Raw genomic sequence first — 14929 nt, forward strand, 5'->3', positions numbered from 1 at the left:
CCGAGTTGCGATAATCTGACTGCTCTCTTGGTGGAAACGCTGTATTCCCCGTTAACAATAATAAAGATAAAAGCAAACTATTATCTAAAAGCAAAAAATTAGCTTCGCCGTTAAGGGGTTAAGAACACCGGCAACTGCTGCCAGCATCCTTGGGATGCTCTACGTCCCACAAGGTCACCAAGCGACACGTCTCCCTTTCGTCTTCATGCAACACCCCCCCCCCCCCCCCCCCTCACCCTCCACTCTCATGGTGGTGGTGGCGGCGGATAAAAAAGGCCTTTTTTTCTTTTATTCAATCAACTTGACTGCTGGTGGACCCTAGGCCTCTCTACAAGTCCAAGAAATAATACTCACTTTTTCTCTGCTCCAACGAAAATATCTACCCCCTACCGGTCTAATTATTTGTAGCAGACGACAAATTTCTCAAAACGGTCACGTGACACTGTAAAAACAACACAGGAAGTCCATGAAAGCTTATTTACGGCATTTCCTTTGAACAGTGTAAACAACAAAATTTCGTTTTCATTCGACTCAACGGGTCAGATTGGCCGGTATTTTTTAACGAACTAAAGTTCTGAAAAATCAAAATGTTTCTTAGAAAGGTGAAAGATGCTAGTTTTTGAAACAGAGGTAGGTTTTTTTTAAAAAATCTTTATATTTTACGTGAATGCATGCTCAAGGCGAGTTGGACGTGCAGCGGAGGTTGGTCGGCCAAAGGCGAGGCTCTCTAATAGGGAATATAACAGTAACAGTAAATGATAGGGAAAGTTAGATATACTCAATGAATTTTTCTCCGGTGTGTTTGTATGTGAGGATGCTTCGATTTTGATTTACATATTCTTTCTATATCATTTTCACCAGGTGCATACATGGGAAGATGATGACTATGACAATTTTAATAGATTAGCCCCGTTACCCAATCAAGTATGGCGACCCCGTCTATTGATCATCAACACCCTTGGAGAGAGAGACGCTTTCGAGGATGATTACACGTAAATTTCTATGGCCTGACAAAACAGCTGATTTCATAGTAGTTAGACAACGTTTAAGCCATAAACCGATCGATTAAGATAACCTCCAAATTTGTGGTATGACACTCGCTTTCGGATAGGAAGGTCCTGGGTTCGAGCCTCGGCTCATAGTTGAGTCCTTGGCAAAGGCTCTTTACTCATATTCTCTCACTGTATTCGGGGTAAAATGAGTACCTGGTCGTTAACAGCGTTGTCACTGTTGGAAAAATTGTAATATCGCCTAACAGGCGTCATGTCTTGTTCTATACGTTACGTGTTGCTGTTGGTCAGGGAGCCTTTGTAAAGCTTTTGAGTACGTTTAGTAGATATTGCGGCTATATATAAGCTCAAGTTTTTTTTAAAAAGCTCAAGTTACAGTCTTAAATCTCAGACTCATTGAAAGTCTCATGTTTAAGACTTAATGACAAATTTGAGCGAGATCATCTAAATCTGTCAAGCTCTAAAATATTAGGCTTGACTGAAAAGTCCTAACGCCGATTGAATATTCCCGATTTTATTAAACTCCCCATATTAATTAGACATAAAAATGTGCGTAACTTATTCTCCTTTTAGTTCACCAAATTTGTTTTAGCTGCTGTAATTATTATTTATTTGATTTGATAAAACTCCGACTCCAACATGTCGGTCGAAGATATCACACCAAAGAATTACGCAATGAACAGCGTATTGTGACTGAGTTCATTACTGCAGAGAGATGTGCACTGTGCACCCATAAACATTCATAAAGAGCCGAAACGTGTTTATGGTAACTCGTGAATGGTATTCGAACAGTTCAAATGTGGGTTAAGTGCTTTACTTGAGCTCCACCAACATTAATGAGTAGGCTTGCAGCGGTCGTCAACAAAGTTCATCAACCGGAGCGAATCAACAAAAGAATTGACGAACTTGATCTAGCTAATCGCTGGATAAAACAATCTGACATTTCACAACGGCTTGGGATTTCATAAGGAACAGTTGGATATATCGTTCGAGAAATGCTAGGCTACAAAAGGGTATGTGTCCGTCGGATACCGAGAATGCTCAAATAAACATATGAAGAGGAAGTTTTCTTAAAGTCATTGAACACCCCTCTCCTTTCACAGTTCTGATTTACCGCCAACGACTTTTTTTCATTTCTTTAGACTTACTAGACACCCCAAAGGGTGAAATTTTGGCAGTGATGGTTAGGTGCAGGCGGGGGTGACTCGATGGTGTCGAAGTTTACCACGTTCATTCCTCTTGGACGCGATGCCACAACTGGTGCATTGTTGGTGGCTCTATGGGGATGTGACTATGCTGACATTTAAAATGATAAACGGAAAGGACATAAACTAAACGTTGTTTTGACACCTTTGTCAATTTCGTATCTATTATAGTTTTCAACATACAAGAGCCGCGTCAAGATTTTTTAGTCTACTCATGTATAAAAGTTTTGTGTGACTAAAGTGGAAAATGTGTTTTGTCGGAGGAAAGTTTGTATTTTACAAACATTCACAGGTTATTCGATTTTTTTTTTTTTCGTTTTTTTTTTTTTTTTTTTTTTTTTTTTGGTTTTTCCCCGTTAAGTACAGCAAAAACGAGCAGTTTGGATTATAATAGTGAACAAAATCGAACACATCGTTCCCAAACAGCAGAACATGAAGTTAAAAAACAAATGGTCTGGGCTCAAATTTTTCTTCAGCAATGAAATAAGAAACTGCATCACTGTTGGTTTGTTGTTTTTTAGATGTATCGTCATGTTAAGTTAACAGTTGACGAACCACAGTAAAAAAAACAAACCAGCCCTTAAATTTGTGTTGTACAAAGAATGCCAAGATAATGACGTTTGTAATGGGTTTAATGTTTAAATACCTAACCTTTCCTTAAACACTAAGAAAAATGATGTTTCAATGATGGAGCTAAACAGATTTATTTTCAAATATCGACAATGTATAGAAACATTTACAATTTGAGACCGGGAAAACTTTCTTCTACTTTTTCTTTTATCATTTTACATTTGAACAGGTTTTTTGTCTTGCATTGTTTCGTTTTTTTTTGTTTTGACATTGTTCAGTTGCTTGTTTGTTTGTTTGTTTTTGTTTTGTTTGTTTTTATTTTCTACTTTTCTTTTTTTTTTCTGTTCTTGCTCAAAGAAAAAAAAAAGTAACTAAAGTAGGTACTTGAAATTTGTCTAAAATCTCGGACCTACTTAGGCTACAGTTATATATATATATATATATATATATATATATATATATATATATATATATATATATATATATATATATATTATATATTACGTTAAATAAATTGTATGTGGGGTTATATTTCAGCCACACGTTTTTCGCAGCCGAGGGTCTAGTGGGCTGGGTTCCAGGTGGGCTATTCCATACCTACTGTGCACTTAAGCTGGAAAAATTCCCATTTGACGTGCAGGATTGTGAAATACAGGCATGTACAATTAGCTTTCTTATTTTTATTACGCCCTCCTCTCACGGCATCATTGATACTCTCGCCTAGGCACTCCATGAAGGAATATATATATATATATATATATATATATATATATATATATATATATATATATATATATATATATATATATATATAATCCATCAAACAAGATGTCTGATGTCATTAGGAATCACCCATGTTGATTATTATGATGACTACTATCAATAATTCACTTATATTGTTTTTCACCTTTTATTGGCAACGATGCCGGGGAGTCATATGCGACCCATCATCTCAAATCGCTATTATTGTGGTGTGACCCTTCTTCTTAAAACTGAATTATAAGATTCACAAGAGTGAGTTTTGATTTTTCAAATTCAAAACCATCAATTTTCGCCATTCCTATAGCTTTGATTTTATATTCAATTTTCCTTGTCTTGTCCATTCCAGCTTGATACCGATTTGAGGCGGTGTGTAACATACATCCAAACTGCCGTAGTCTTACACTTTGGACCAGAAAACTCGTCCTATTGATATCGATCGATTAAAATGACTCGTCTTGTCAAAAGATTTCGAACCTGTAACTTTACAAAAATCTTAGAATTGTTTTGTCAGCCTAGGCATGGCAGCAAACCTTTTCCAAAATTTGCCAAGACTTTTCATTGATACGTACTTCAGCTTCATGGTTTACAGAGAACATCCCTTGTCCAGCGGCGCCGAGCAGTGGAACTTAAGTGGCGGAAAACCAATGGGGATGAGGACCGACACATCTACAAACTTTGTGTAGAGGGCATCAGATACACCATTTTAGTAGAAAAAAAAGAAAAAAAATGTAAACTATTAAAACCAGAGATGTAATTCTAGGACAGTTTTAGCCTTGTAGGTGTGCTTACCGTGAAAACCACTGCACAAAACAGCGCTTTTATTGTTTAAAAGACTTATTCATGTGATAGCGGCGAGATTTTAAATGTGTATACTTTCTTTTGATCGCAATTATATATATATATATATATATATATATATATATATATATATATATATATATATATATATATATATATATATATATATATATATATCTTATTTCATTTACAGTTGTGCCCTATGAGCTACACACTTCCATATATTGAATTCGTCTCAGACGGTTCTGTCAACTTGGCGTTTTATTATCCTAATCCTGGCTGGGATCTTCTCAACGCTTTCGTTATTATCAAGAATATCTCCGTTGTGCCAGGGGAAACATTTTCTTGTCCTTCGGTAAGTAAAGGCACGTAAAAGGAATATAGATCTTCCCTAAGATTCAATAATAATTAAGGGATAACCCAGATCTATCATCCTTCGTGCTTGGGGTTGTTAGCACTCGAAATGAATGTAATTGAACTTTATCCAAGAATTGTAATGTTTTTGAAAGGTCACAGATACATCAGTTAGATCATATCATTAGTTCATCAATTCAACCTTAAGCATACCGACGTAAAGTGATCATTGAAGGCATCACTCCATAGATTCACTCATGGTTTACAGGTCCCCAAACTCTTCCACTCTTCTTACAGTTTTGCAACTAATAATAATAATTCATATCCAAGCTTTGACTTAGAGGCGTTTATCTTTAAACCTGTTTGTTGTATTGCAGCATGCAGTGACATTTTGCATGACAATTACATATACCCACGACGAAGAAAACATTTTCCCCCCGAATTTTATATCCATAAATTAATTATTTTTCCTTTTAAAGTTATAGATGCTGTGAGCTTGGTTAAGAAACTCACAACATTGCCATCCGGAAATATAGCGGACCAACAAACAAAATTATGTGTAATCTTGAAGGTTTATAGTCTGGTTAATGCAGTTTAGTGAGAATAACTCATAAAGATGGATGACAAAAAACAATAACAAAAGACATGAGTGGCGTCAACTTCGTTCTATCTATTAAAATAAAAACTTAAACCGTTACAGGTATAGAAGGGACGAAATTGACGTCACTCAGCTCTTTGTTATTCGTTTTAGACAGCCATGTTAGGAAAAGTTGTCACTAAATTGTATCATCCAGACTATAAACCTTTAATGTTACACATCGCTTTTCGTGTGTTGGTATGTTATATCCGGCTGGCAATGTTGTAAGTTTTTTAGCTTAGTGCACAGCATCAATTAAAAAATTGTAATGTTTACACAGCAAGTTACAAAATAGTTTTCCACATGCCGTTGTTTTAACAAAAGCATAGGACTACCGTGAACATTCATTGAATTCGCATGCGTCTCATACCTGGCCTCAACAATGACACAGAAATGACCGTTTGTCACGTTGGTTATATAGAGGGGTTCAAGATAACCGCTTTCAACAGACAGCAGACAAATGGGCCCGTAATATATAAAGATCCACAGACAAAAGGCTCAAGGCTCATTCATTCATCCCATGATCTGATAATCGTCGGGGGGGGGGGGGGGGGGGGGGGGGGGGGGGGGGGATACATGGGATGCAGCTCTCACCACTTTCCGCCATTCTTCTCTATTGTTGGTCTTCTCCATGAGTTCTTCCATCTTCATTCCTGTCCATTCCTTGATATTGTCCATCCAAACGTTCCTTTGTCTTCCTCCTTCAAAGGTGCCCTCCATCACCATTCTGCACAAACCTTCATGCCTCACATTGTGACCAAACCATGGCAGTTTCATCGTTCTAATTCTGGTGATGAGGGGTTCCTGTCGTCCTCCACGATCTTGCAATTCTTCCAGTACGTCTTTATTGGTTCTGTGTTCTATAAACGGCACCCGCAGAAGTTTTCGATAACTTTTCATCTCAAAAGCAGAGATTCTGCGTTCTAATTCCGCAGTTAATGTCCCTTACTCTCAGCTGTATAGTAAGATGGAAAGTACCAGTTTAATTTTTATTTCGAAATTGATTGGACTTTTCCATATTTTTGTCCGTCTCGTTAGTGTTGCTGTTGACATTCCTCTTCTTGCCTTAATCTTAGTTGTACTGGTGCCGTCCTTGGTTAGCAGAACACCTAAGTATTTAATTCTGCATGTCCATCATTTCTGGTGTTTACCAGTATCTGAGACTTTTCTGTACTTATTTCCATGTCGTACTGCATTGCTTTATGTCTTAGTGAGTTAGTTATATCTTGTAGTTCTTGTTCGCTTTCAGTCATGAGGTCTATGTCGTCAGCAAAACGCAAATTACACAATTTTCGTCCGCCGATTGATACAGAGGTTTGATAATGTTCGAGAGCTTCGCTCTTAATTTTCTCTAGGAAGACGTTGAAGAGCATTGGGGAGAGTATGCAGCCTTCTCTAACTCACACATTTGTCCGGAAGAACTCACCAAGCTCGTTGTTGCTGAGAACAGGGCTCACAATGTTGAAATATGAGGCAAGATGGAGAGAAGAAGAGAAACAGAGATAGACAAAAGGTGGGTCGGCTTGATGGTACAACTTCCGTATGAGTGCACCCCAAGGACTAAGCAGTAGAAAAGACGAACATGATATCAAGTTAAACAAAAGGAATATCTAAGCGTTTAAAACAATTAAAAATTTATTACGAACGATACTTACACTACCAGACGGCATACTTACAAACACACATAGTTACATTTTCAAACTCCATTAACCGATCGACCATCTCCATTTCCACACAGAACCTCACGCTCACACGACTCAAACAGGGACTGCACTAAAAATCATTCAATCCAATGGCACGTGACCAAAGGTCGAGGACAACTACGTTAGGGGATGAGATAATATAATAATTATCTCTCTTAGACCATAACACCGTTGCCTCAATGTTCAATTGTACACGTGTCTACTTTTTGTAAACACAAATCACAATCATTGCAATATTATTTATTCATTCATAAAATCAGAGGCGTACCGTGATTTTTTGCTTTATTTTTATTTTTGACATTCTATTCTTAAGTTTTAGAAAAATGATTTGAAATGCAATACAGTGACATTGAAAAGCTTTGTTTTACTACAATCGTGAAGCAAGACACATTGGAACATTAACAATCCGACTAGTTGAATTTGGAGCACAAGAATGAAAAGGCGCACATGTGTTCACATTGAAATATTGCTACTTGATTTTGAAATAATGACCATTGTACTCACGACATTGTACAATAAAGAGAGAGTTGAAATCAATTACCCCAAAAGTTTTTTAATATAGAGCAGATAAGGAAAATCCTTAATCTGTGGGAAAATATTTGTGTTGGGTCGTACTATATAGAAGAATCATGTAAAAGATCAGTGCCATACAATAAACAGTTTTAGAGAGATTCGTCTCACGCTTGGATATGAATAGACAGGTGGATAAACACGCCTCTCGGACAATCGTCATAATGTAAACAATGGCAGTGATTGGTAGACACAGCAAACTACACAGGTTTTGCTATCGATGGTATATGTTTAAATAATAGAACTAACACACGACACTATGTGTAGATTTAAACGTTCATAATCTGATCGAGAAAATCGTGTGATAAACTAGTCACCCATTTGGCGGTATAAAAATACTAACAGTGATCAGAGAGAGGTCGATTCCATTCACGTTACTGTTTATAAACAACCATGTTTGTCCGAGCACGTGTGAGGTTGTGTCACAAATCCCATGTTTTCGTAGGTCAAAAATCTACTGGTTAATTATGAAACGGACTATAAAACCCTCGACATTTCCTTTTATCATTGATGACTATTGTTTCTCCAAATGAGTAGCTGCAGTTGAGCAGTCCTAATAATTCCCGTGTCAACTTATTGTAGAACAAATCCAGCCTTTGAGAGCCATCACTGTAAAGAAAAGAAATGAAGAAGATGGACGATATCAGGTAACCCAAGAAGATTGATGACTCGTTTGTTGGATGTTTCTTGACGTCACTGTCAAAGATTCAGTGAAATTCTTTAAAATATTGACTTAAGGAATAACAAAAAAACCCACATATATGCATAACAAACATAGACTAGTTCAAATCGGAGCGCATTGTGTATCTTCATTCTGCTTTGTCTGGCAATGTTTCATTTATACTTTCAGATCTTTATCTCACCCAAGTGTCCATCATGTTTTCTCTTCATTTGAAGAGAAATGCCACAGAACCTTTATTAAGCCAATGTTCGGTTTGATCGAGAGAAAAAAGAAGACAAAAGTACTGAAGAATACGTTGAGACATATTAAATTCAGAAATGAAAGAGCAGGCAACGGCGTAATATAAAGCTCTGAAAAAGTGTGTATGAAAGGTGCGAGACAAAGCAAGAAAGAAAAATACAAGAAAAAAAAAACATCCCAAAAATTCAGTCTACCTCGACTGGGGAGGTAGACTGAATTTTTGGGGATGTTTATTCTTCTTTCTTGCTTTGTCTGGCACCTTTCATAATAACTTGTTCAGATCTTTATCTGAGATATATTACAGTAGTGTTTTCACAAAAGAAACAGTTTGGATGGTTGATGGTGAAGCATGGGCTAGGTCTGAAATAAAAACTCAGTACCAAGGATTAAATGGTTATATAGAGACACCAGTAAAGATCAATAACAAAGATAAGTAAAATACAAACTAGGGATATCAAACTTGAATATTTCTGCCTCCTATATTGAATGTCGGCTATACTCATTTTTTTCCAAATATTTTTCTCTTATGGAATAATTTACCTGCTAGTAGCAAGCCTCTGAACAATAGTATTGAGATACTTTTAAAGATGCATCCCACTCTAAGAGGAAAGAACCATGATTTTTGTCTCTTTCTCCGTTGGATATATTGATTGTAATACTCAAGTATTTTGTTTCGTTGTGTTGTTTTGCTTTTTTCTTTCTTTCTTTTCTATTTTTCTTGAGCATTCATATAGAGCAATATCCACTAAACATGTTCAAAGCGCTATACAAGGTGTCCCAATCCAACAGCAAACTTAACAAGTAGGACCAGACATGTAGCCTGTTATGAAATATTACAATTTTTTCTAACAGAGATAACGCTGTTAACGACCAATTACTCAATTTACACCTTATTACGGTGAGAGAGTATGAGTAAAGAGCATGTTCCAAGGACTCAACCATACGTCCCTCGGGACTCGAACTCAGGAACTTCCGACCCAAAGGTGAGTGTCGTACCACTAGACCACATAGCGGCTCGCTTTTTAAAGAACATCGAGAGCGTGAACAGTAAGATACACAACATAAATTATGGATTCGTGGCACTTTATAAGAGCATATTGTATTACAACAAAAGAAGGATATTCATACATCCCTTGATTCGCTTGAGATATAAAACAAAATATAATAATATAAGAATCATTAGATGTTTTTCAGTTGTGTACACATCTTTCATTTTGCATAGTAGTATGATATAGATATTTTTCAAAACTTTAATTTGCAGGTCAATCTAAAATTAAAGCGACGGTCGGCCACAATCGTTCTCAATGTTATTGTTCCTGTCGTTCTCTTGTCTGTACTCAACAACCTGGTCTTTATCATTCCAATTGAGTCTGGGGAAAAGATTAGCTATGGTAAGTTGCCGCGTTCCATAGTTTGCATACAACGTTATTTGTATGTTTTATTTATTCAAAATCAAATGTTACTGGAATTAGTTGGGGTTTTTTGCCTTTTAATTTGTTTTCCTTTGGCAGAAATGTGACATATCAAAACAGTATTATGTTGTTGTGTCAAGACCTGACATTGCCATGTCCAAACAAGGTCATATCAGGCCGCATAAAATGTCCATAGTGTAAAGAATACAGATTTATCATTATCATGATGAAAACAAGAGTTTTGCCACCATCTTTATGAATAGACTCGTATTAATATTATATCCCGCCGGAATTTGCGAAGTTTTTCTCTGAAAAATCTAAAACATCATAAATCATTTGGACACCTCCGGAAATCTTTCAGATGATTTTACTTTTAATGGAAATCTACTCCGTGACTTTCAGCTTGTTACAGAGTAGTTTGTTAAAAGCATCATACTTAGAGCTTCCACAAAATCGTGCGAGCTGAATCCTCCTCCAACCAAGATCTTGAAGCCATGCATTGATTCTCTCACACCATCAATTACAAAAATCATTATTACCTCTCTATTATCTGGCACGGTTCCAACCCCTTTCAAGAGAATTCTAGTTCAATCACTGTTGAAAAAAAACATCGCTGGACAAAAACGAATTGGAAAACTGCCGTCCAAATTCCAACCTTCCGTTCCTTTCGAAGCTTTTATAAAAAGTCATTCTTTTTCAACTCTTGCACATCTCAAATCGAATAATCTAGAAGAACAGTTTCTGACGGCGTACAAGGAGCATCACAGCACAGAGACTGCCCTTTTCCTAGTATTCTGTCTTTTCATCATTTAAACATGTCCTCCATCCATGACTTCAATGCATATTTCTGATGTTGGCCTCTTGATCGATATAGAATGAGCAAATCAGTTATTATTTTACCAAATACCCAGTGCAGTGCCTCAATCACAAATTGTCAAAGTGCCAAAATAGGAAGCTGGTGCTAGTGTAAGATAAACATCTGAAAAAGTATTATGGAACAGTGCCAGACCACGCATTAATAAAGCACACAAAAAAACAAGGCCAGAAACCATCCAAAATCAGGCTGCCTCGACTGTCAAGGCAAGATAAGTCTTTTGGATGATTTTTATATTTGTTTTTTTTTTCTGCCTTACTGGCACTGAAACATACCCACTTTTTAAGATCTCAATCCCAATTTGCTAACATCCAATTCCAAATGTGTGTGACAAATTTACTCCCTAATAAAATACGAATTCGTAGTTAAGGTCATTGCTTTATTTCCTATCGTTCCAGCCATCACAGTCCTGCTATCCCTGTCTGTGTTCCTAAGCATGGTGAGCACAATGACACCGCAAGTATCGAACGTCGTACCTGCCCTCACCAAATACTTGTTTGGCCTTCTTTTGTCTTCTGTGATCTCTGTCGCGGCAGCCATTTTGACTGTATATCTGCATGACAGAGATGAGGTACGCATCACTTATGGGTCAACCTTTATCGGATATTTAGTGGGTTTTTGGATTCTTATGACCGGCCATTTTTTGCCTCTTTTAATATAAAAGGGATGATTCTGTTTCATAAAGAAAATATATAGTTTTAAAGTAAAAAAATGGAGATGAATAATATTAGATTTCAAATGTGTGCTTTGTGGTAAATTTAGTTAAGCGCAATATAACATTTTTACAAAGCAATTTACAAAATTCAAAATTTACTCTGTATGTGTGACCCAACAACTGAAAACAGTATTTTATCGGAATGAACCAGATGTCAAAAAGGAAATGATCAGAAATTAATGTTTTAGTTTTTCTCACATTGAGAACATTGTTTCTCCTCAATCAAACATAAGCGCTTACCCAAGTCTCATTAAAATACATATACATGGTTACATCTAAGAGAACCCGACATAACCCGCTTTGAGGAGAAGGGTCACATTTCTTCTTGTCAAGGATATCAAGGTGTGATCCATTCTTTATAATTATGTATAAATCAAAATACTGTGTAAAGTTTAAACCAATGTATTGCTTAAGTTTAGCAATATGTCAGATATCTAAGTCAATTATCTAAATTTAGAAAAATGCGGGGTAAATTCTAACTGACGGGATCTATGATCCTACTCAACATATACACGATGATATAGCCCCCAAAAAACAACACAACATTTCATATCTAAACAACAACAAACAAAAAATACAATTTACACCTCTATCTGTTTTAGTATAGATTTTTCGTTGATCGTGTCTGGTACTCTTTGAATCAGTATTCAAACTCATTACTAGAATAATCACAATTGCTAAAATAACCCAAACTTTAAATTTAACAATCACTGTCATCAGAACTATTTACCACAACTTCAAAAGTATAATGTTTTAGGTTTCCTACATTCAAATTGTTACCGTCACCCATGTTCATTGTATTAGCAACCAATCAAATATTGTAAATAATAATTTCATGACTTCAAAATGATCTTCATTAACACGTTAACAAGAGGCAAATCTATGTTGAAACAGAAGCCTATTATATTCCTGTATAAAATGTTTGAAAAGGTTTGTGAAAAATTAGTCGTTATTGGGAATGATGAATGTCGTCTCAAGAGATTGAATGCAAATGTAAAATAATGTAAAATATTGATTAAGTATTGAGCACAAACTTTAGTTTTAATTGGATTTTCAATGTCAAATAAATGTTGCTTACATTAAGACACTTCTTGCTAATATGTACTTATACTTATTCTTTTATAAATTTATAGTTTTAAGCTTCAGGAAATCGATTAATTAATTAAACATCTAAAATTTCAGAAAGAGGAATCCGCCATACAATGCAAGCTAAGTTACCAGGACACTGTCAAAAAATTGTCAGCAATCACGAAAGCTGTGGAGTCAATGGAGATAGAGAAAGAGCCGCAACCAGAAGTTACTCAAGATGTGCCGGACTACAAGGGCGACAACTCTAAATTCCGTGTTTACAACAAGTACAGAATAATCTCCAGGCACATCAACAAGTTTTTCTTTGGATTAATGAATGTAGTAACCTTGGTGCTGACTATGTGGTACTTTATTTTTGCCACTTCTTAACATATCAGGCCTGCCAATATGGAACAACTGTGTGATGTCAAAATACTGGTTCCAATCTCTTTGGAAGTGTGAAACCAGTCCTCCGGAGGACTGGATATTTAACATATGCAACTAATTTTCTGATCCAGAGAGCTGTCATCTTATTTTCTAGCCTAAATAAATGCTGGTTGTCAATTCATCACCCTCGCTCTTTTACGCCTTTGATCATAAGAATATGCCTATACACCCTATTGTTAAAATAGTAATGCCACCACTATGTATCCTATTAATTCTTAGTCCTCAGGATGAGTGGTTACACACACACTTTCATGGAGATTGAGACCAGTATTTTGACATTGCATTTTTGTTTCCTTCCAATGAGTTTTGGACCGGAAGAGAGGAAGGTGTGTCGCCATGACTTCTGCTTCCCATGTGTCATCTAATAACATTTTTTAAGATCTCAAAACGTTGCTATTTTGTATATCATATCTGGTGCATAAGACAAGTCGTGCCTTGATCTGTAATATTAAATCCTTAATTAAATAAAAAACAAGTTTTAATGTCTGACTATGAATTGACCTCTTTGTCCATATGCAAGTAACATTGGATCGATCAAGTCTCAAACAAATGAAAATCAAAGGGATATTGTTGTGTAAAATAGTTAAATTTTGAATAGCTTCACACTCCAAACACAATCTGTGTCATCTGACTAATTTACTATTCCATGTGTGACTTGTTGACAAGTTGTTCATCTTTATCGATCTGGTATAGTTGAAGCAATATTTGAGTGAAATCAGGACAAGGAAGTATTATCTAAGCGTAGGGTGTCTCCTCTTGTCACTAAAGCCAGAGATTTTGTCCCCGCTAAGTGCCCAGATGAATGACAAAATCTCTGCCTAGCGTTGCATCCTTGGGTGAGGCATTAAACCCACATTTTCTTTATCGGCTTAGGTTGTGACTATAGGCAATGATCGATATTGCAAAAGTGCTATTACAAATAGGCGCATAAATGGCAACTTCAACCGTATGAATTGGTTCCATATGGCCCGTTCAAGAAATAAATGAAATATTGTGGTGAAGTGCATTGGGCATGGTCAACCCTTGCCAATAAGCAATATAAATGTTCATTTCGATTATTCACTTCATTCTTTGAAATGAAAAGTCTCCTATTCCTCACAAACAGTTGGGCTTATCGAATGTAAATTTGGAGTAGACGTGATATCAACTGAAACTTAAACTATTGTTATAAATCGTTTGGAATAATAAGGTAAACCAATAATTATGTCTTCAGCAACACGAGCGTGTCAAGCAAAACATTTCTTCAATAAAGGATTCAGTGACAATAGTTAAAAACATCATATCACCGGGGGGGGGGGGGGGGGGGGGGCGGATGATGTTATAAACATGTTTACTAAATGTAGTTTGCTGTGCTGAATAAAAGATCTTACCGTCTACCGTGAATCATCTGTATGTTGTTGTTGCTGTTGTTGTTGTTGTTGTTGTTGTTGTTATTTATGGGTTTCCTATACATTTTTATTAATACAAATTATGTTGGTTAAGATACAACTGGGAAACCTATCTCTAAAACCATGATAAGGACCTTTAACTCACCAATTTGTCGTAAACTGCCAAAATGGGTTGGGTTTTTTTCATTTAAGTCAAAAAGTTTTTACGTCAGATAGACGATAGGTGATTAACATTCAAAATAGACAAAAATTGTCATTGTCATTGCTCATAATATCCGCTAGACGGACCAACACACAAAACAATGTGTAACCTTAGACGTTTATAGTCTGATTGATACTATTTAATGAGAACTACTCATAAACATGACTGGCTAAAAACAATAACAAAGAACTGAAACTGGCTAAAAACAATAACAAAGAACTGAATGACGTCAATTCGTTCTGTCTGTTATAAAGCCACAACATTTGTTCTAGTAATCATTAGTTATAAAAGT

General features: G+C 36.1%; 1 protein-coding gene across 6 annotated transcripts in view; it reads left to right on the forward strand.

Moving 5' to 3' along the window:
• LOC144979928 (acetylcholine receptor subunit delta-like) overlaps positions 1–13529 on the forward strand; it is an 18595-nt gene extending 5066 nt beyond the window's left edge. For 5 of the 6 annotated variants that reach the window (XM_078927243.1, XM_078927253.1, XM_078927232.1 and 2 more), the window contains exons 3-8: positions 862–992; positions 3323–3440; positions 4539–4700; positions 9793–9922; positions 11216–11388; positions 12715–13529. In XM_078927243.1, coding sequence (XP_078783369.1) covers positions 862–992; positions 3323–3440; positions 4539–4700; positions 9793–9922; positions 11216–11388; positions 12715–12990 — 990 coding nt within the window. In that variant the 3' untranslated portion in view covers positions 12991–13529. Of the gene's footprint in view, positions 1–495; positions 631–861; positions 993–3322; positions 3441–4538; positions 4701–9792; positions 9923–11215; positions 11389–12714 lie in introns of those variants that run through there. The other variant, XM_078927272.1, reaches the window with a different exon arrangement.
• The last annotated feature ends 1400 nt before the right edge of the window (positions 13530–14929 follow it).

This window comes from Berghia stephanieae, chromosome 1, assembly GCF_034508935.2.
Source record: "Berghia stephanieae isolate SIO BIC M18660-M18661 chromosome 1, UCSD_Bste_1.3, whole genome shotgun sequence".
Classification (NCBI taxonomy): domain Eukaryota; kingdom Metazoa; phylum Mollusca; class Gastropoda; order Nudibranchia; family Aeolidiidae; genus Berghia; species Berghia stephanieae.